Raw genomic sequence first — 23,237 nt, forward strand, 5'->3', positions numbered from 1 at the left:
AGAAAGATGGTGCCTATGGTAGTTAATTTAACAATTTGTGTTTGTGATTTTTGTTTTCCAGGGTTGTAAAGTACGGGATCATGTAATCAAATTAGCCAGTCAGCTTCAAAATGGAACACTTACTTCAGTATCAGTCGATCAAGTGTACTGTGATGCCCTGCAACACAAGGATATTGTCTGTGTGCCATTCTGTAAAAACCAGGAAAGGTAATTAAAATAATTGCTAAACCCTAACTTGAACGTTTTAAATTTGTTGCAAAATTATATTGAACTTATGAATGTATTTAAGTTATTTTTGCATTTGTAAGAATGGCATGCATTGAATTTTTAAATACTGGTCACTGTGCTCTTGTACATTGATATAATATAACTTTTTAAAAATTGGTCTGGGTGTGGGGGAAAACATGGGAGGTTCATAAGTGTCCTGACCACCAGTCAGTGGTGCATTTTGCTTGTATATTAATATATTTTTGTACTTGTGTATTTAATAGAGCTCCTTTATTTACAATTAGTAGGACCTATATTTACAATTATTCAAACTTATATTCATATACATTTATACTTAATCTTTTTATATCTCCATAAATGTCAAAGCTGTTAAAAATAATAAATTTCTCATATCCTGGCATGAATTTGCTACCATTTGAATGGAAATCAAAATGTTGACAGATTTCAAATAATCTGAAAGCCAGTATAAAGCAGCAAATATCAATAGCAACATTCAGATGTTTAATTTGTAATAACTTATCCCCACACTCTGGAGTATTCCCAATCTCTCTGCCTGGTAGTTAAAATTCTTGCTAGCTTTGTTTTCATTCACTTATTCATACTGGCAGTCAGACAGACACATGGTTACAAAAGTAGTATAAAATTCAACCTTGCCAAAAGCTGATCCCAATGTAAAACAGTAAGTTAGCAGTTTAATGAGCCCTCTGGTTTGGGAAAGAGCCGAGAGTATTGCCAGTGTTTCACTCTTACTGGTGACCAGTACGTGAGATCAGAGCTAAGGTTTAATCAAGCACGAAAGTGTTAGAGAGGCTAGGAGATGCAAAACTTAGTCACTACGGCGTCACTGGTGCCAGGAGGGTCTAATTACAGTATGATAAGTTTACATAGGAATTTGTAATAGAACAGTGCATGCAGATGTAAGATTTTTAATATACTGGTCAGTCTTCTGTGGTGTCGCACACGGATGTCGAGACCAAGTACGGTCGTCTGGTCAAACAGGGTTCGAGGGCCAGGTGGTAATTGGACCAAGGTGGGGAGGAGAGAAAAGAGAGTGTGATTAAGCAGATGGAGGGGGTGGGGGCAGAAAGAGGGAGAAGAGAAGGAGAAGCATGAAAAAGGATGTCAGTGAGGGGATGGAGATGGAAAGGTTTCTATCAACAACAAAAACTATTCAATTGAGGGGGGATCCAATTCATCGCAGTGCTGCTCAGTTGGGAGATTCCATTCACAAAATTCAGTGAAGTAGTGGAAGCACATCCACAGAATGCTGTACTGATAGCTGCCTGGTTGAAGGAGCCATCGGGCCAAAGCGCAGCAGGGCAGTCGTGCTAAAGTGCGGCAGGGCCATTATTCAGCTGCAGCAAACAGAAAAATTAAGTAAGATAGTGGTTGATACATATATTTTGTAGGCTGATTGGACAGCAGTACTAGGGAGGAAGTAACAGTAAATTTCTTTTTTTTTATCCACACTTTTTGTTTGGCCTTTTTTTCCCCCTCCCACATGGCAGCTGTCCTTCATTCTGCCAGCGCAATTCACACCTCATCCAGAGCCATCCTTTGTTCCTTAACCTGTCCCATTACCACCTCTTGCCTTGAATTTTTTTTAATTCATTGATGGGATGTGGGCGTCACTGGCTAGGCCTGCATTTAGTGCCCATCCCTAATTGCCCTTGAGAAGATGGTGGTGAGTCGCCTTCTTGAACCGCTGCAGTCCATATGGTGTAGGTACACCCACAATGCTGTTAGGGAGTTCCAGGATTTTGGCCCAGCGACAGTGAAGGAACGGCGATACAGGTCCAAGTCAGGATGGTGTGTGGCTTGGAGGGGAACTTGTAGGTGGTGATGTTCCCATGTGTCTGCTGCCCTTGTCCGTCTCTCAATGTCTCTTAATCTCTCCTGCTTTCTATCCTATCACTGACCTTCCCTTTTGTTCTTCCATTCCCCTCCCCCTTTTCCCAGCCCCTAAACTCGCTTTCCATTTCCTGCTTTTTTTCCCGTTCTGACGCAGGGTCATCGACCTGAAACGTTAACTCTTTCTCTCTCCACGGATGCTGCCTGGCCTGCTGAGTTTTTCCAGCGTTTTCTGTTATTTTAGTAAAATTATCTTTCTTTACCTATACCAAGATCTCTGCATTGGTGCAGCACCATCTGCTGGTGATTGTTGGGTACTGCAGCCACAGTTCAAATAGAGATTAAAGAAAACTAAGAACTTGCATTTCACAACCTCAGGAAATCCCAAAGTCCTTTACAGACAATGAAGTGTAGTCACTGTGGTAATATAGGAAATGCAGCAGCCAATTTGTGCACAGCAAGGTCCCACAAACATCAATTAAATAATCCAGATCATCAGTATTTAGGTGATGGTTGAGGGATAAATGTTGGCTAGGACACGGGGCAAATACCTGTGCTCACCTTTTGAATAGTGCTGTGGGATCTTTTACATTCACCTAAGAGGGTAGATGGGGCTCGGTTTAATGTCTCATCCGACAATACATAGAAACATAGAAGATAGGAGCAGGAGTAGGCCATTCGGCCTTTCGAGCCTGCTCCGCCATTCAATGAGATCATGGCTGATCATCCAAATTCAGTACCCTGTCCCTGCCTTCTCCCCATATCCCTTGATCCCTTTAGCCTCAAGAAATATATCCAACTCTTTCTTGAATATATTTAATGAATTGGCCTCCACCGCCCTCTGTGGCAGAGAATTCCACAGGTTCACCACTCTCTGGGTGAAGAAATTCCTCCTCATTTCAGTCCTAAATGGCTTACCCCTTATCCTTAGACTATGACCCCTGGTTCTGGACTCCCTGCCATCAGAAACATCCTTTCTGCATCTAGTCTGTCCAGACCTGACAGAATTTTATAGGTTTCGATGAGATCCCCTCTCAATCTTCTAAACTCCAGTGAGTAAGCCCAATTGACACAATCTCTCCTCGTACGTCATTCCTGCCATCCCAGGTATCAGCCTGGTGAATCTTCGCTGCACTCCCTCCATGGCAAGAACGTCCTTCCTCCGGTAAGGTGACCAAAACTGCACACAATACTCAAGGTGCGGTCTCACCAAGGCCCTGTACAACTGCAGCAAGACATCCTTGTTCTTGTACTCGAACTCTCTTGCTACGAAGGCCAACATACCACTTGCCTTCTTAACCGCCTGCTGCACCTGCATGCTTACTTTCAGCGACTGGTGCACAAGAACACCTAGGTCTCTTTGCACTTCCCCTTCTCCCAATCTATTGCCATTCAAATAATAATCTGCCTTCCTGTTTTTGCCACCAAAGTGGATAACCTCACATTTATCCACATTCTAGTGCATTTGCCATGTTTCTGCCCAATCACCCAACCTGTCCAAATCGTACTGGAGTTTCATGACATCCTCCTCACAGCATACCCTCCCACCCAGCTTTGTGTCGTCTGCAAATTTGGAGATATTACATCCAATTCCCTCGTCCAGATCATTAATATAGTGAACAGCTGGGGTCCTAGGACCGATCCTTGCGGTACCCCACTAGTCACTGCCTGCCACTTGGAAAACGACCCGTTTATTCCAACTCTTTGCTTTCTGTCCGCCAACCAGTTCTCTATCCAAAGTCAATACCTTGCCCCCAATCCCATGTGCCTTAATTTTGCACGCTAAACTCTTATGTGGGACCTTATCGAAAGCCTTCTGAAAGTCCAAATACACCACATCCACTGGTTCTCCCTTATCTATTTTACAGTTACATCCTCCAAAAATTCCAGTAGATTAGTCAAGCATGATATTTACCTTTTTGTAAACCCATGTTGACTTTGTCCGATCCTGTCACTGCTTTCCAAGTGCTCTGCTATTACATCTTTTATAATGGACTCTAGCATTTTCCCCACTACCGATGTCGGGCTTACCGGTCTATAATTCCCCGCTTTTTCTCTGCCACCTTTTTTGAATAGTGGGGTAATATTAGCTACCCTCCAATCCATGGGTACCGTTCCAGAGTCTATCGAGTTCTGGAAGATGACCAGCAATGCATCTACTATTTCTAGGGCCACTTCCTTAAGTACCCTGGGATGTAGATTATCAGGCCCTGGGGATTTATCGGCCTTCAGTCCCATCAATTTTCCTAACACCATTTCCCTACAAATACTGATATCTTTCAGTTCCACCCTTTCATCAGACCCGATGTTCCGCGGTATTTCTGGGAGGTTATTTATGTCCTCCTTTGTGAAGACAGAACCAAAATATGTATTTAGTTGGTCTGCCATTTATTTGCTCCCCATTATAAATTCCCCTGATTCTGACTGCAAGGGACCTACGCTTGACTTCACCAATCTTTTCCTCTTTACATATCTATAAGCTTTTACAGTCAGTTTTTATGTTCCCTGCAAGCTTACTCTCATATTCTATTTTCCCTTTCTTAATTAATCCCTTTGTCCTCCTTTGTTGAATCCTAAACTGCTCCCAATCCTCAGGATTATTGCTTTTTCTGGCCAATTTGTATGTCCTCTCCTTGGATCTTATGCTATCCCTAATTTCCCTTGTTAGCCACGGTTGAGTCACCTTTTTTGTTTTATTTTTATGCCAAACTGGGATGAACAACTTCTGTAGTTCATCCATTCGGTCTTTGAATGTTTGCCATTGCCTATCCACCGTCAACCCTTTGAGTGCCATTCCCCAATCAACCCTACCCAACTCGCTCCTCAGACCATCGTAGTTTCCTTTATTTAAATTGAGGACCCTAGTTTCTGAGTCAACTACTTCATTCTCCATCTTCATGAAGAATTCGATCATATTATGATCGCTCCGACCCAAGGGGCCTCGTACAACAAGATTGCTAATTAATCCTTTCTTGTTACCTAATACCCAGTCTAAGATGGCCTGATCTCTGGTTGGTTCCTCGACATATTGGTCCAGGAAACCATCCCGTAAACACTCCAGGAATTCCTCCTCCACAGTATTGTTACTAATTTGGTTAGCCCAATCTATATGTAGATTAAAGTCACCCATGATGACTGCTGTGCCCTTATTGCACGCTTCTTTAATTTCCCTTTTAATGCCATCCCCAACCTCCGCCTTACTGTTTGGAGGTCTATATACCACTCCCACTAACGTTTTCTTCCCCTTAGTATTTCTCAATTCTACCCATACAGATTCCACCTCATCAGAGCTAATATCCTTCATTACAATTGTATTAATCCCTTCTTTAACCAGTAATGCTACCCCTCCTCCCTTTCCTTTTTGCCTATCTTTCCTGAATATCGAATACCCCTGGATGTTGAGTTCTCAGTCTTGGCCGTCCTTGAGCCACGTTTCCGTAATCCCAACCAAATCATATTCGTTTACCTCTATTTGCGCAGCCAATTCATCCACCTTATTACAAATGCTCCTCGCATTAAGACACAAAGCCCTCAGGCTTGTTTTTTTAACGCTCTTAGACCTATTAGAATTATTATTTACTGTGGCCACGTTTGATTTAAACCGTTGATTTCTCTGACTGCCACTTTTGTTTTTCTCCTTCCTATCTTTTGCTTTTATCCTTGTTTTCCTTTCCTCTGTCTCCCTGCTCAGGTTCCCAACCCCCTGCCATTTTAGTTTAAACCCTCCCCCACAGCACTAGCAAACACTCCCCCTGGGACATCGGTTCCCGCCCTGCCCAGGTCCGGTTTGAACTGGTCCCACCTCCCCCAGAACCGGTTCCAATGTCCCAGGAACTTGAATCCCTCCCCCTGGCACCATTCCTCTAGCCACGTATTCATCTGAAGTATCCTTCTATTTCTACTCTGACTAGCACGTGGCACTGGTAGAAATCCTGAGATTACTACCTTTTTGAGGTCCTGTTTTTTAAATTTATCTCCTATCTCCCTATATTCTGCTTTTAGGACCTCATCCCGCTTTTTACCTATATCGTTGGTGCCTATATGCACCACGACAACTGGCTGTTCACCCTCCCCTTCCAAGATGTTCTGCAGCCGCTCGGAGACATCCTTGACCCTTGCACCAGGGAGGCAACATACCATCCTGGAGTCTCGTTTGCGGCCGCAGAAACGCCTATCTATTCCCCTTACAATTGAATCCCCTATTACTATAGCTCTACCACACTTTTTCCTTCCATTCTGTGCAGCAGAGCCACCCCTGGTGCCAGGAAGTTAGCTGCTGCTGCCTTCCTCTGATAAGCCATCCCCCCCAACAGTACTCAAAGTGGTATATCTGTTGGAGAGGGGGATGGCCACAGGAGATCCCTGCACTACCTGCCTGCGCCTAGTACTCTGCCTGTTGGTCACCCGTTCCCTTTCTTCCTGTCCAACCTCTACCTGTGGTGTGTCCAACTCCCTAAACGTGCTATTCACGATGTCCCGAGCATCGTGAACGCTCCAGTATGCATCTAATCGCAGCTCCAGCGCCGCAATGCGGTCTGTCAGTAGCTGCAGCTGGGTGCACTTCCTGCACATGTAGTTGTCAGGGACACAGGAAGTGTCCCTGAGTTCCCACATCTCTCAGGAGGAGCAGATCACGGGGCCCAGCTTTCCTGCCATGACTTACCCTTTGATTTAATTTAAACTCAATTAATTAATCAATCCCACTAATTACACTACAGTTAAATAGTTTACCAACAGTCCCTGCGACACCAGAGAGACCTTCGAAACTATAAAACAGAGTTAAAGTTTAAAAAAGAGAGAAATACTCACCAACCAGTCACTTACCTGCTTCCTGCTGACGTCACACTTGGATTACTTTTTACCTCTCTCCCGGAACCTGGATTGGTCGGGCCTCTGGTGATCCCTCGCAGGTCCGCTGCCTCTCCGGGCTCTGGGCCTCGCTGCCTCGGGCTGCTCTTTAAGTAGCTCCGCTGCCTCTGGTGATCCCTTGCAGGTCCGCTGCCTCTCCGGTCCGCCTCTGCAGTGAAGTGCCAGTCTAGATTATGGGACTTGAACCCACAAGCTACTGACTCAGAGGCGAGAGTGCTACCACAGAGACAAGGTTGTACCATCAGTTGATTGACAGTCATAGAAACATAGAAGATAGGAGCAGGAGTAGGCCATTCGGCCCTTCGAGCCTGCTCCGCCATTCAATGAGATCATGGCTGATAATCCAAATTCAGTACCCTGTCCCTGCCTTCTCCCCATATCCCTTTTGCCTTAAGAAATATATCCAACTCTTTCTTGAATATACTTGATGAACTGGCCTCCACTGCCCTCTGTGGCAGAGAATTCCACAGGTTCACCACTCTCTGGGTGAAGAAATTCCTCCTCATTTCAGTCCTAAATGGCTTACCCCTCATTCTTAAACTGGACTCCCCGGCCATCAGAAACATCCTTCCTGCATCTAGTCTGTCCAGGCCTGACAGAATTTTATAGGTTTCGATGAGATCCCCTCTCAATCTTCTAAACTCCAGTGAGTATAAGCCCAATCGTCACACAATCTCCTCATACATCATTCCTGCCATCCCAGGTATCAGCCTGGTGAACCTTCGCTGCACTCCTTCCATGGCAAGAACGTCCTTCCTCAGGTAAGGCGACCAAAACTGCACACAATACTCGAGGTGCGGTCTCGCCAAGGCCCTGTACAACTGTAGCAAGGCATCCTTGTTCCTGTACTCGAACCCTCTTGCTACGAAGGCCAACATACCATTTGCCTTCTTAACCGCCTGCTGCACCTGCATGCTTACCTTCAGCGACTGGTGCACAAGGACACCCAGGTCTCTCTGCACTTCCCCTTCTCCCAATCTATTGCCATTCAAATAATAATCTGCCTTCCTGTTTTTGCCACCAAAGTGGATAACCTCACATTTATCCACATTATACTGCATTTGCCATGTTTCTGCCCAATCACCCAACCTGTCCAAATCGTACTGGAGTTTCACGACATCCTCCTCACAGCATACCCTCCCACCCAGCTTTGTGTCATCTGTTATGTTGTGCCCCACTTTACTTCATGAGTGATGTAACAAGACCCTCCCAGTGTCACCTACAGGTGCAATAATAATGAAATGTTGCCTGTTTCTTCACATAAGTGGGAGAAATAAGGAAAGGGGATAATGACAAGAAGGAGATGGGGGGGTGCAGGAAAGAGAAAGGGGGACAAAGGGCAGGGTTGGATGGCACTGGGCCAGGGAAAGTTGCCCCTCAATACAAGGGCGTAGCCCTGCGCCCATCTGCGTGGCGGGGGGAGGTGGGTAATGCGACAAAGGATAAGTTGTCAGCTAAGGGTGGTGGTAGGGAGGGAGTAATACTGAGTTACTTCTGGGTGAGGAGCTGGAAGAGATACAAGCTGCTTCTCAGCAGGTGGGGAACAATTTGCTTCCTCCTGGATTGGGGGGATGAGTTATCGCACATGAAGCAGGAATGGGCCAAAATTTGGGGTGCAAAATTCAGCTCAGCAGGATGCGGGAATTTGTTCTTAGTGAGGAAAAAGAAAATGCCATGTTTGTGTTCCGTGATGGTGGCCCAGATCAATGTGGGTGGGAAGTCCACTTTGACCTCTGGTTGTGGAGGTATGGATGAGGTTTTCTTTGGTGGTAAGAGGAAGGGAACAAGGTTATCTTTGTCCTCGGTATAGACCGGGTGAAAGAACAGGTTTATTCTCAATTGGGGGTCGGGAGTTTAATAGCCAGATTTCTGTTTAGGATGGTGGCAGCATTTCTGTACAGTGCGGGGAGGGTTTGTGTGCTGATTTCTGCTCTGTAGTGGGAGAGGGAAGGTTTGGTGACAAAATATGCTCTAGGCTTGGGGTGGGGTTAGAATCATTGAATGATACAGCACAGAAGGAGGCTATTCGGCCCATTGTGTCTGTACCGGCTCTTTGGTAGAGCTATCCAATTAATCCCACTCCCCTGCTCTTTCCTGCTAGCTCTACAGATTTTTTTCCCTTCAAGTCATTGTCTTTCGTACAGTAGTAGGAAAACAAATCAGATATCCAGGCCAATGCTTCCGGCGAACAATTCACTCAGGGTGGTGAACCTGTGGAATTCTCTACCACAGAAGGCTGTGGGAGGCCAAGTCACTGAATATATTTAAGAAGGAGATAGATAGATTTCTAGACACAAAAGGCATCAAGGGGTATGGGGAGAGAGCAGGAATATGGTATTGAGATATAGGATCAGCCATGATATTGAATGGCGGAGCAGGCTCGAAGGGCCGAACGGCCTACTCCTGCTCCTATGTTTCTAACAGCGTGGATATTTTTGTAGGGTGCCTGTGAATTTCCTGAGGGCAGTGCTCAATGATGTGCTCCAGGGACTGATTAGGAGCTCCACAGTTGCATGATGTATTTCATAGAATCATCGAATGGTTACAGCACAGAAGGGGGCTATTTGGCCAGTCAAGCCCGTGCCGGCTCTCTGCAAGAGCACTTCAGCTAGTCCCACTCCCCTGCCCTTTACCTGTAGCCCTGCAATTTTTTTTCCTTCAGGTACTTATCCAATTCCCTTTTTGAAAGCCACGATTGAATCTGCCTCCACCACCCTTTCAGATGGTGCATTCCAGATCATAACCACTCGTCGTCTTTGGTTCCTCTGCCAATCACCTTAAATCTGTGTCCTCTGGTTCTTGATCCTTCTGCCAATGGGACCAGTTTCTCTCTCTCTGCTCTGTCTAGACCCCTCATAATTTTGAACACCTCTATCAAATCTCCTCTCAACTGTTTCTGCTATAAGGAGAACAACCCTAGCTTCTCCAGTCTATTCACATAACTGAAGTCCCTCACCCCTGGAACCATTCTTGTAAATCTTTTCTGCACCCTCTCTAAGACCTTCACATTCTTCCTGAAGTGTAGTGCCCAGAATTAAGTACAGCCAGCCTGTCTAGTACCCCTCAATTTTTATCCCATCCAGTATCTCAACTATCTACTCTTTCACTATGACTTGGGCAGCATCTTCTTCCTTGGTGAAGACTGATGTAAAGTACTCATTTAATACCTTGGCCATGTCATCTGCCTCCATGCATAGGTCTCCATTTTGTTCTAATCGGCCCCACCCCTCTTGCTACCTGTTTATTTATTTGCAGATTGGACCATGCTTTTCGCTCAATGCGGGAATGGGGGTGTCTTTTATTCAGTTTCTGTCACTTTTCAGGACAAGCAGTGCCCATTTAAAAAAAAGTTCTGTATTTGATCCTTAATTTATATTCTCATTATAAAATTCTTTGCCCACGTTTATAATGGAACCTGGCAACGTTAACTTGTCACATTGTAATTGCACCTTCCTGGTAGTGAAGACAGGCTATAAGGCAGATGCATTTTAGTGAAGTGAAGCATTTTGGTAGGAAGAATGAGGAGAGGCAATATAAACTAAACGGTACAATTTTAAAGTGGGTGCAGGAACAGAGAGACCTGGGGGTGTATGTACACAAATCTCTGAAGGTGGCAGGACAAGTTGAGATGGCTGTTGAGAAGCATACGGGATCCATAGCATTATTAATAGAGGACAAAATATTTTTTTTTAAGTTTCTTCAAAATTATAATTTTTATCATAATGGACAAATTTGACACTCCACAAAATTAAAATTAGCTTTTCAGGCCAGAACATTTGTTTAGCAGTGAAAACGCTGTTAAATCCCCAGTTATACCGAATCCAAAAGGCCTAACTTGTAATGGTATATTTAACAGCGATATTGCCACGGAAAAGCCCAAGTTTTCGTCAGTTCAAATGATTGAGGCGGGGGGGGTGTTTGCCATTGCCTATCCACCTTCTGAAAGTCCAAATTCACCACACCCACTGGTTCTCCCTTATCTATTCTACCAATTACATCCTCAAAATTCTAGTAGATTAGTCAAGCACAATTTACCTTTTGTAAATCCATGTTAACTTTGTCCGATCCTGTCGCTGTTTCCCAAGTGCTCTGCTATTACATCTTTTATAATGGACTCTAGCATTTTCCCTACTACCGATGTCAGGCTAACCGGTCTATAATTCCCCATTTTCTCTCTACCACCTTTTTTGAATAACTGGGGTAGCATAACCCTCCAATCCATGGGAACTGTTCCAAAATTCTATAGATTCTGGAAGATGACCAGCAATGCATCTACTATTTCTAGGGCCACTTCCTTAAGTACCCTAGGATGTAGATTATCAGGCCCTGGGGATTTATCGGCCTTCAATCCCGTCAATTTCCTTAACACCATTTCCCTACAAATACTGATTTCATTCAGTTCCTCCCTCTCATTGGACCCTATGTTCCCCGACATCTCTGGGAGGTTATTTGTGTCCTCCTTTGTGAAGACGGAACCAAAGTATGTATTTAATTGGTCAGCCATTTCTTTGTTCCCCATTATAAATTCCCCCGATTCTGACTGCAAGGGACCTACGTTTGACTTCACCAATCTTGTTCTCTTCACATATCTATAGAAGCTTTTACAGTCAGTTTTTATGTTCCCTGCCAGCTTACACTCATACTCTTTTTTTCCCCCCTCTTAATTAATCCCTTTGTCCTCCTTTGCTGAATCCTAAACTGCTCCCAATTTTTCTGGCCAATTTATATGTCCTCTCCTTGGATCTTATGCTATCCCTAATTTCCCTTGTTAGCCATGGTTGAGTCACCTTTTTTATTTTATTTTTATGCCAAACAGGGATGAACAAATTCTGTAGTTCATCCATGCAATCTTTAAATGTTTGCCATTGCCTATCCACCATCAACCCTTTAAGTAACATTCCCCAATCCATCCTACCCAACTCGTGCCTCATACCATCGTAGTTTCCTTTATTTAAATTCAGGACCCTAGTCTCTGAGTCAAATACTTCACTCTCCGTCTTCATCAAGAATTCGATCATATTATGATCGCTCCGCCCCAAGGGGCCTCGCACAACAAAATTGCTAATTAATCCTTTCTCATTACATAATACCCAGTCTAAGATGGCCTGACCTCTAGTTGGTTCCTCGACATATTGGTCCAGGAAACCATCCTGTATGCACTCCAGGAATTCCTCCTCCACAGTATTGTTACTAATTTGGTTAGCCCAATCTATATGTAGATTAAAGTCACCCATGATAATTGCTGTGCCCTTATTGCACGCGTCTCTAATTTCCCGTTTAATGCCATCACCAACCTCGGCATTACTGTTTGGGGGTCTGTATACAACTCCCACTAACGTTTTCTGCCCCTTGGTATTTCTCAGCTCTACCCATACAGATTCCACATCATCAGAGCTAATATCCTTCTTTACTATTGTGTTAATCTCCCCTTCAACCAGCAATGCTACCCCATCTCCTTTTCCTTTTTGCCTGTCTTTCCTGAATATTGAATGGATATTGAGTTCCCAGCCTTGGTCACCCTGGAGCCATGTTTCTGTAATCCCAATCATATCATATCCATTTACATCTATTCGCGTAGCTAATTCATCCACCTTATTACGAAAGCTCCTCGCATTAAGACACAAAGCCTTCAGGCTTGTTTTTTTAACACTCTTCGACCTTTTAGAGCTATTATTTACTGTGGCCATGTTTGATTTAAACCCTTGACTTCTCTGCCTGCCACTTTTGTTTTTCTCCTTCCTGTCTTTTGCTTCTATTCTTGTTTCCCATCCCTCTGTCTCCCTGCACAGGTTCCCAACCCCCTGCCATTTTAGTTTAAACCCTCCCCAACAGCACTAGCAAACACTCCCCCTAGGACATCGGTCCCAGTCCTGCCCAGGCGCAAACCGTCCAGTTTGTACTGGTCCCACCTCCCCCAGGACTGGTTCCAATGTCCCAGGAATTTGAATCCCTCCCCCTTGCACCATTCCTCTAGCCACGTATTCTGAAATATCCTTCTATTTCTGCTCTGACTAGCATGTGACACTGGTAGCAATCCTGAGATTATTACCTTTTTGAGGTCCTATTTTTTAATTTACCTTCTAACTCCCTATATTCAGCTTTTAGGACCTCGTCCTGGTTTTTACCTTTTTCGTTGGTACCTATATGCACCATGACAACTGGCTGTTCACCCTCCCCCTCCAGAATGCTCTGCAGCCGCTCCAAGACATCCTTGACCCTTGCACCAGGGAGGGAACATGCCATCCTGGAGTCTCATTTGCGGCCGCAGAAACGCCTATCTATTCCCCCTACAATAGAATCCCCAATAACTATAGCTCTCCCACTCTTTTTTTTCCCTCCTGTCCTGTGCAGCAGAACCACCCACGGTACCAGGAAGTTGGCTGCTGCTGTCTTCCCCCGATGAGCCATCCCCCCCCCCCCCCCCCTCCCAAACAATATCCAAAGCGGTATATCTGTTTGAGAGGGGGATGGCCACAGGGGACCCCTGCACTATCTGCCTGCGCCTACTACTCTGCCTGGCGGTCACCCATTCCTTTCCTGCCTGTGCAGCCTTTAACTGTGGTGTGACCAACCCCCCCTAAATGTGCTATCCATGATGTCCTCAGCATCACGAATGCTCCAGTATGTATCGATTCGCAGCTCCAGCGCCGCAATGCGGTCTGCCAGTAGCTGCAGCTGGATACACTTCCCACACACATGGTTGTCGGAGACACAGGAAGTGTCCCTGATTTCCCACATAGTGAAGGAGGAGCATACCACGGCACCGAGCTGTCCTGCCATGACTTGCCCTTCAATTAATTTAAATCAAATCAATACCACCAATTACACTACAATTAAATGATATACTCAAGGGCCCTTGGTTACTAGCACTAGAAACTATAACCACAAAAAAATTAAGACCTTCTAAACTTTTAAAACTATGAACCTTAACTGCCAAACTATAGAGTAGCATAAATACTCCCAAGCCGTACTCACCCAATCAGCTGCTCCCTCCTGCCTGCGTCAAGTTTTGAATTGTGACGTGGCTCTGGACCGCCGCTGCCGGTCTGAGATTGGTAAGAAAGCCCGCGACAGTGAGTTTAAATACTCACTGGGTCTCCGGTCTCATTGCTCCCAACACCTCTTTCTGGCTGGCTCGCCCTGTCTCCTCTGGCTGGCTCGCCCTGTCTCCTCTGGCTGGCTCGCCCTGTCTCCTCTGGCTGGCTCGCCCTGTCTCCTCTGGCTGGCTCGCCCTGTCTCCTCTGGCTGGCTCGCCCTGTCTCCTCTGGCTGGCTCGCCCTGTCTCCTCTGGCTGGCTCGCCCTGTCTCCTCTGGCTGGCTCGCCCTGTCTCCTCTGGCTGGCTCGCCCTGTCTCCTCTGGCTGGCTCGCCCTGTCTCCTCTGGCTGGCTCGCCCTGTCTCCTCTGGCTGGCTCGCCCTGTCTCCTCTGGCTGGCTCGCCCTGTCTCCTCTGGCTGGCTCGCCCTGTCTCCTCTGGCTGGCTCGCCCTGTCTCCTCTGGCTGGCTCGCCCTGTCTCCTCTGGCTGGCTCGCCCTGTCTCCTCTGGCTGGCTCGCCCTGTCTCCTCTGGCTGGCTCGCCCTGTCTCCTCTGGCTGGCTCGCCCTGTCTCCTCTGGCTGGCTCGCCCTGTCTCCTCTGGCTGGCTCGCCCTGTCTCCTCTGGCTGGCTCGCCCTGTCTCCTCTGGCTGGCTCGCCCTGTCTCCTCTGGCTGGCTCGCCCTGTCTCCTCTGGCTGGCTCGCCCTGTCTCCTCTGGCTGGCTCGCCCTGTCTCCCCTTCCCTCGCTGTCTGTCTCGTACTATCCCTCCGTTATTGCCCTTGATAGTTGATCATTCAGTCCCCATTGTCTGTGCTTGATTGCTTAGCTCTGTGCATCTGCCATTGTATGGCCCCACTTCAGCCTTTTCTGGAGGCAGCCAATGTATCTCTAGCAATGGTTTCTCTTTTTTTATTCATTGATGGGATGTGGGCGTCGCTGGCTGGCTAGGCCTGCATTTAGTGCCCATCCCTAATTGTCCTTGAGAAGTTGGTGGTGAGCCGCCGCCTTGAACCGCTGCAGTCCATATGGTGTAGGTACACCCACAATGCTGTTAGGAAGGGAGTTCCAGGATTTTGGGATAGCGACAGTGAAGGAACGGCGATACAGGTCCAAGTCAGGATGGTGTGTGGCTTGGAGGGGAACTTGTAGGTGGTGATGTTCCCATGCGTCTGCTGCCCTTGTCCTTCTAAGTGGTAGAGGTCGCGAGTTTGGAAGGTGCTGTTGAACGAGCTTTGGCGAGTTGCTGCAGTGCATCTTGTAGATGGTACACACTGCAGCCACAATGCGCCAGTGGTGGAGGGTGTGAATGTTGAAGGTGTTGGATGGAGTGCCAATCAAGCGGGCTGATTTATCCTGAATGGTGTCGAGCTTCTTGAGTGTTGTTGGAGCTGCACTCATCCAGGAAGTGGAGAGTATTCCATCACACTCCTGACTTGTGCCTTGTAGATGGTGGAAAGGCTTTGGGGAGTCAGGAGGTGAGACACTCGCCGCAGAATTCCCAGCCTCTGGCCTGCTCTTGTAGCCACAGTATTTATATGGCTGGTCCAGTTCAGTTTCTGATCAATGGTAACCCCCAGGAAGTTGATAGTGGGGGATTCAGCGATGGTAATGCCATTGAATGTCATGGGGAGATGGTTAGTCTCGCTTGTTGGAGATGGTCATTGCCTTCCTCCGCACTGTGTAAATTGTTCTTTTCTTTTTCCCCCCTTTCTTTCCCCCTCAGTTGCTTGACCACCACCCCTTCCCCCACATACATCTGTAGCTTCTTGCTCGCGCTTGACCTTGATAGTTTCTGTGGAGCACATTCAAGTGTGTGAAACTACGACCCTGGTAGTATTGTGTGTGCTAAAATTTGCTTACCCGAAAGGGTAAACTTTCTGTAATTCATTGAAACTTTTTCCCCCAATAAAAAGGTCAGATTAAAATAATGGGTTAGCATCTTGTAGTACATTAATTTATGAGGATACTTTTTCTTGGAGTAAAATATTTGGTCAGTAGTTAAAAATAGTGTTTAAAAATGTGGTTTGTTTCTCTTATTATAAAGTTTTAATTGAAACTTTGTTTCAGTAATGCAAACAATAATTGTGAAGAGAAGGACCTTGATTTTGAAATCTTAGCTGACCCCAGTTCATGGAGAGGACAGAAAATCGGAGATGTCACAACTGTAAGTATTTACACCTTTCAGTAGTGACTTTCCTGATTGCAGGGGGTGACGGGGTGGGAGGGAAATTGGTATTTTAAAAGTGGAGTTATATTCTGCTGAATGTTTTACAATGAAAAATATCTGTACTCCTACCTGTGTTTCAGACACCTTTTGTTGATGTTTAACTCTTCAAAATGAAGCTTGTATTTATATAGCACCTTATCTGTTTTCAGGATTTCCCAAAGTACTTTTACAGTTAATTGATTACTTTTGAAATGCAGTGACTGTTGCATAGGCAAACATGGCAGCCAGTTTGCATACAGCAAGTTGCAACAAACAGCAAATTAATGACCAGATAATATGTTTGTGATGTTGGTTGAGGGCCGACTGTTGGCCAGAGTATTCCTACTACAGGAAACTTTTGTTTAACCAGAGGTTAAAAGTCCGGAAAGCTCGATCTACCGGCAAAATTCAGGAGCCGTTTCCTATAAGTTTTTTTACTTCTCGTTGCTTTTTTTTTCCCAGTCAGGCTCTGCAAGGTCAAGCTGAAGCTGTTGCTTAGCTACAGAGACTGTTTTGAAGCTGGGTTTGTTGATTCAGCTCCGTATGTTTTAACATTAGCGCTGGTTTATACGGCAGTTTTGATGGGACGGCACCAACTCGGTCCCGTCAGTGCCGGATACCAGAAAGTTTCCTGTAATTAGAATATCTAGCTAAAATTCCTCCAGGACATGTTGAAGGAACTACTAATTAGAGACATTCTCAAACAAACATTTTGTATAGAACTTGTCTTTAATATGACTGCATAAATTGGGGCGATAGGTTGCATTTTATAAAGTATTTTTTGGTTTTCTATTAGTAATGGACCAATAAAAATGTGTTAATTGTTGATCTCTAGTACTTAGTTGGCCCTGGCAATTCTTTCTTCCCCTAGGTGGGTGCAGTTCACTGCTTAATATCCTATTTAGTTGGGAGTGCGCTTCAAACTCATTACCCTCTGAGTTGTGATTATGGTAGTCTCAATTATGGATCTATCAGGTTGCCTTGTTCTGGTTTGAGATACAATTTTAATTTAATAAAGTTTACCAAAAGGAACAATGGGTTTTGTGCTCTACCCCATTTTTGACACTTAAGGATTAAAAGTTTTCTTATTTATGAAATAAGTTTTCGATCTTAATTCTTATTTAGTACTCCTAAGCAATAAAACTTCTGTGGCTTTGATTGTTTAAATGTAAATCAGAAGATAGTAATGGACAGTGGCTTGACTGAGATTCATCACTTTGGAAACTTCAGAATATTAAGTGTAATCACTCCATACAAGAGGCCTTATTTACAGCAGTTAATTTGTTCATTTGAAAATTACTGTTCTGAATAACATTTTTTTAAACTGGTCATCTGGTCATCACTTTTCTATATTTCATGCTTAAATGTTTTCAGCCCTAATTTAATTTTTGCTGTTTAAAATGTTCATTAAAAGTTTATTTACAAATCTTTTGAATGGCTTGATAACAAACTCAGTAAAATTAATTATAATGTAGATAAATTCTGACTATTTTCTTGCTGAGTGTGTGTGCTTGTTATGGGTGCCTTGCTGTAATATTTCCTTTTTTTATTTTTTTGCTTGTTTCACTCTCTCTCTCTGACTACTTTTTGCAGTTTTCACTTTTGAAAAATTGGAGTTTGCAGCTGGTATGTTAAATAGTTATTAATGTTCAGTATTATAAAATTGTTCTTGTAACATTGTATGTAAATGTTGAAATAATGTATGAATACCTGGTTAACAAGAAGATAAGTTAGATTGTCTGCAAAAGTTAACATTGCCATTACTTGCGAATAACTCAAGACGCCTGATTAAATGCTGGTTCTTCAAACAGGAAATTTAAACTCTTTAAAGGTTATGTTTCAATTTCCTACATCAGGTGTGAGCATTTTAAGTTGCGTAAATCAAAAATCTAACATAGTAAAGCATCCCAAGGGGCATCACAAGAGTGTAATCAGAGGAAAAAATGATACTGAGCCAAAGAAGAAAACATTAGGACAGGTGACCAAAAGCTTGGTCAAAGAGGTAGGCTTTGAAGAGTGTCTTAAAGGAGGAGCAGGAGGTTTAGAGAGAATTCCATAGCTTGGGGTCTATACAGCTGAAGGCATGGCCGCCAATGGAGGGGTGAAGGAAACCTGGGATGGATAAGAGGCCAGAGTTGGAGGAACACCGAGTTCTCTGAGGGTTGCAGAGCTTAAGAAGGTTACAGAGTTAGGGAGGAGCGTGGCTGTGGAGGCATTTTAAAATCGAGGCATTGTTGTACTGGGACCCAATGTAGGTCAGTGAGCACAGGGATGATGGGTGAATGGGACTTGGTGCGAGTTATGATACGGGAGGCAGAGTTTTGTTTGAGCTTAAGTTTATGGAGGGTGCAAATGGGAGGCCCATCAGGAGGGCATTGAAACAGATGAGTCTGGACTGAACAAAAGCATGGATAAGGTTTCAGCAGCAGATGGGCTGAGGCAGGGGTGGAGCTGGACGTTATTTCAGAGGTGGAAGTAGATGGTCTGTGTGATAGAGGATATAGGGTCAGAAGCCGAGGTTGCCAACAGTCTGGTTCAGCCTGAGACAGTGGCCAGGGAGGGGGATGGAATCAGTGTCTAGGGAACAGTGTTTGTGGCAGGGAACAAAGACGATGGCTTCAGTCTTCCCAGTGTTTAATTGGAGAAAATTTCAGCTGATCCAGGACCGGATGTCAGACAAGCAGTTTGACAAAACCGAGGCAGTGGAGGGCTTGAGAGGGGTGCTGGTGAGGTATAGGTATGCGTACATGCATACGTGTTTTCGTATGTTGTCACCAACTGCATACTGAGTTGCACCCTATGGAGCAGCTTGATCCAAGTCTTGTACCTGAGCACCCGCACCCCCCCCCCCCCCCTTATGAGTCTGACGACTTAAAATTGGGGTGTTTCTCCAGGGGAGGAAGGATACATTGCATTAAATTTAAAATCGGTGGTTTAAACTCCTTGATGGGAGGAATGTACTTTTCCGCTTACATACTTGGCTTTTCCATCAGTCCTCTTCTAAAGTTATCTTCCAATACGATTTCCTGTCGTACCTTTTAAGGTATTTGCATCAGATGCTTCCTCCAGTTCAGCATCAACGGTCACTTCCATAAGCGCATCTCACGATACCTACAATCCAGAGTGCAATTTCTAATGCTCAGTAACTAGTTGAGCGACAGCATGACCTAGGGAACCATAACAGAAAACCCCTGTCCCGTATGTCAGCTACTGAAATATGACCGGTGCCATCACATGACTTCTTCCTGTATGGAAGGTGGACTGAAAAGCACTCCATTGAGATGACTCTCAACTGGCTTATTCTACATAAAATGCATGAATGAACAGTATACAGTTTTCTCAGTGAGAACAATAAAGACTCAACTTGCTCTTTAAACATCGGCTCACCACCTGTAGCTAAGTTACTGAGGCTAGCTGGCCTAGACTTTTAACTTATTGCTGCAGTGAATCTCCTGTGTCTGAGACAAGAGTCAGACAGACTTCTCTATTCCCTGCTATAAGCCTTTGAGGTAGAGTGTTAGGCCCACCAAGTGACAATCAAAGTTACTACCTTTTGATGTATGAATATGAGGGTCCCAAATGTCTACTTTAGCTAAGCACCCAGCTATTTGAATAGAATAGCCCCATGGGTGTCGCAGAGAATGCTCTACTTGCAATGGCTTGAGATGTTTGTGATTGTACACAACAATTACTCCCTTTGAATAACTAATTTACACTTCAGATTAGCATAGTAACCAGCACAGGCTGCTAGCTTTCTAAAAACATTATACATGTATTATGCTTAAAAAAAATCCATCTTGGGCAACACAAGTAATATTCAATTAATTATGCTTCTATTATTCCTAGAACTGACTGAACAATATGCAGTCAAATATTACTACATAAAATTGATGTACATTTTTGAAAAATGTAGTTTTGATAACCAGTTATAAAACTGGAATCTACAAATTTGATAAATTTGAACTTTTTGGTTAACTGATTGTAGAAGTCAGAAAATCTAAAATAAATGACCACATGAAGTTTATCCCATCAAGTTATTAGTAAATTTCTCTTGAGGCTCATTCTGAGAGCCATTTTTAAAGTTTTTTTCCTCCTCTTTAGGTCCAAGGCCTTCTCCCCCACGACCAATATGATGTGCTATACACCATCTAATTACGAAGAGGGTGGACAGGAGATCTGTCTCACACTTTTGCCAAGTCTGTCCAATCAAGCTGCTGGGCAGGACCAAACCATGTCACTCATTTGTTTCTGCTCCAAATTTCTCACTGTTGGAAATATCATCTCTGACTGCTTCCCTTATCCCATCTAGTTCAGATTGCAATCAAGTGTGTGGAGAACAACCAGCGTCCCACCAGTTCATCATTCCACATTGGGGGGGGGAAGAGAGAAAATGAAAATCAGTCACGTTTCCAAGTCCAATCTCGCCACTTGAGGGCTTGTTCTTGGTGGGGGGGGGGGGTACCCTTCGTTAATTTGCAGGAATTTTCTCCCAACTCCAATTAACAGCAAAAAAAGACTGCTTTCTGATAGAAGGTTTACTCCTATATATCTAATCCATTATATTTCCTACAATCTGGATTTAGTTGCATTGAAATGTTGATTGAGCTATATGTCATCAGCACTATTTTGGAACCAAGTGCTTGCAATCACACCAAAGCCTCCTTTGATTAGCCCGATGCCAGTTGACTCCTCTTTCACTAGTGGCCAATCCCTGATTCCAGCTTTAAAGTCTGCAAATAAATGCATTCTATTGCATGAAATGACACAAGTTTTGTTTATTTGTGGAGCCTGCGCCTCATTTAAAAGAATGATGAAGAACTTACTATAATCGAATATTCACGTCTCCCAGTTGGCCACTTCCTTCCAATTATGGCTAGTTCTCATTAATTTCCCTCCAGCAGAAAGTAATATGGAACTCCATTGACAGCTGTGGTTCTGTTTATAATATTTCCATTGTTTGCCCCCAATTCATATTGTATTTGGAGTGCCTTTTTTAAATGATTAACGGAACCAATTGAAAAATGATCATTAACCAGTCACCAGGTTGGAACGAGTGGTCCATGTTCCTGAAAATATACAAAACTGTACTAGAACTTAAATATATTAAATTTAGTGTAAAAACTATTGGAGATTCTATTTAGAAATGAAACCATTGTTGCACAAACAAAAACATTAGATAAAATGTGTGATTTCTTTTAGAAGCAGCAAGTTTTGTATTCTGAAGATGAAGAGTATACCACAGGTTCAGAGGTAACTGAGGATGAAGTGGGAGATGAAGAAGAACTGACAAAAAAAAGAGGTAAAAAATCATAAAGGTTGCATATAAAATTCGTTTATATTGATGCATATCTTGGATACTTGAGCATTTAAAAACTACTCTAATGTATTTTGTATTGCTTGTGAACTATTTAAACTGCCTTATGTATACGAGTACAAAACTTGTATATTCCATAACATCCATAAATAAATTCTTTCCATTTAAAAAGAAATTACATTATTATGATGAAGGATGTTGATGCTGGGGAATGGAACACTTCCCATTTCAGGAAAAACGTTATCACATTGCTGTTTGGGGGACCTTGTCAGGAAATTGGCTGCTGCGTTTCCTACATTACAACAGTAACTGCACATCAAAAGTACACATTTGGCTATAAAACACTTTGGAATATCCTGAGGTTGTGAATGCAAGTTCTTTCTTTACAGATGATTGGGAGGAGGTTGATAGGACGGTAATTGGCCAGGTTAGATTTCTCCTGTTCTTTTGTGGATAGGACATAACTGGCAATCTTCCACATTGTCGGGTAGGTGCTAGTGTCACAGTAGCACTGAAACCGCTTGGCTAAGGGAGCGGTTAGGCCTAGTGTAGAGGTCTTCAGCACTATCGCCAGGATATTGTCAAGGCCCATAGCCTTTACTGTGTCCAGTGCGCTCAGCCCAGCCGCTTCTTAATGTCACCTGGAGTGCACCGAATTACCTGGATGCTGGTACCTATGATGGTGAAGACCGTGTAGGATCGTCCACTGAGCACTTTTGCCTAAAAACACTTGTAAACACTTCAGCTTCATTTCTTGAACTCACATGCATCCTGTATTCTTGAATATTTTGGACAAGCAGTTGATCTGTGATGTAAACAGGGATCTGTGATATTCTAGTTACAGTATATGGAATTTTGCTATTGTGGTAACTTCAAATGGATTACTGCAACAGAATGGCTAGACTATACAAGCATCCATAGTCTTTCATGCTCAATTGGATGAGCAAACTACCACTGTTGAGATCCAGTTTACAGCAACAGAGCATTCCTGTCACACACATACATTTTGATTGCAAACTTATTAAGGATAGGTATGTTTCAAGTAGAAGCCTGCTAATCTAACTGCTTTGTCCACTTATCATTTGTGTCAAAGCAGTTTTGTAACTAGGTGAAAAATGAATTTTCTGTGTCTCATCTATTCAGTGGTTCAGATCAGGGCTGGCCAGGATGTAAATTGGCTGCTTTGGAAGCCTGCGAGAACCCATGTGAAGTTGCGGAATTTCTCTCAGCAGGGGTGGTCCACAGGGCATCTCTATTGGAGGGGTTGATAAACAGCCCTATGCTTAGATAGGGAAATGTATTCCGCTGCCTCGATTCAGTTCTCCTTCCATCGATTTAGAAGGGAATATGTGATGGTTCCATTGAGGTGGACACTCATCCAAGTTAACTGTTTTTAGGAGAGTTAGTGAAGCATTGCACTTTTTGTATTTTATGAAACAAGGAGGTGTAAGCTAATGAAATGTATTGTGTTGATTTTTTGCTACTGGTTAATTTCTGCCTTTCAATAAACTTGATTTGTTGAATTAATTTATGTCTGAAGTTGCATGATCTGATTGTGGTATTTCTTCCATTATCTGGAAAAAAAATTGAAGGACAAAATTAAATGACAGCTTGTCATTTTAGTTGGGCAGTTGACAGCAACTAATGTTGCATTACCAGATGTTGTGCATAGAGGGTCGGTCATACTTGGTCGTAGGTAGCAAGCTCCAGACCCAAGTCCATTACTTCTATCTTT

General features: G+C 44.0%; 1 protein-coding gene across 10 annotated transcripts in view; it reads left to right on the forward strand.

The window, feature by feature from the left end:
• Positions 1 to 23,237, forward strand: part of sanbr (SANT and BTB domain regulator of CSR) — a 126,937-nt gene that overhangs the window by 49,935 nt on the left and 53,765 nt on the right. For 9 of the 10 annotated variants that reach the window (XR_015077517.1, XM_085981435.1, XM_085981430.1 and 6 more), the window contains 4 exons: positions 62 to 207; positions 16,050 to 16,146; positions 17,782 to 17,814; positions 21,388 to 21,487. Coding sequence is in view for 9 of the 10 variants with exons in the window: in XM_085981435.1 (XP_085837561.1) it covers positions 62 to 207; positions 16,050 to 16,146; positions 17,782 to 17,814; positions 21,388 to 21,487 (376 nt within the window). In the remaining variant the exon portion in view is untranslated. The remainder of the gene's footprint in view (positions 1 to 61; positions 208 to 16,049; positions 16,147 to 17,781; positions 17,815 to 21,387; positions 21,488 to 23,237) is intronic. The other variant, XM_085981431.1, reaches the window with a different exon arrangement.

This window comes from Somniosus microcephalus, chromosome 3 (genome assembly GCF_052327205.1).
Source record: "Somniosus microcephalus isolate GS21.2 chromosome 3, FLI_Smic_1.0, whole genome shotgun sequence".
NCBI classification, from domain to species: Eukaryota; Metazoa; Chordata; class Chondrichthyes; order Squaliformes; family Somniosidae; genus Somniosus; species Somniosus microcephalus.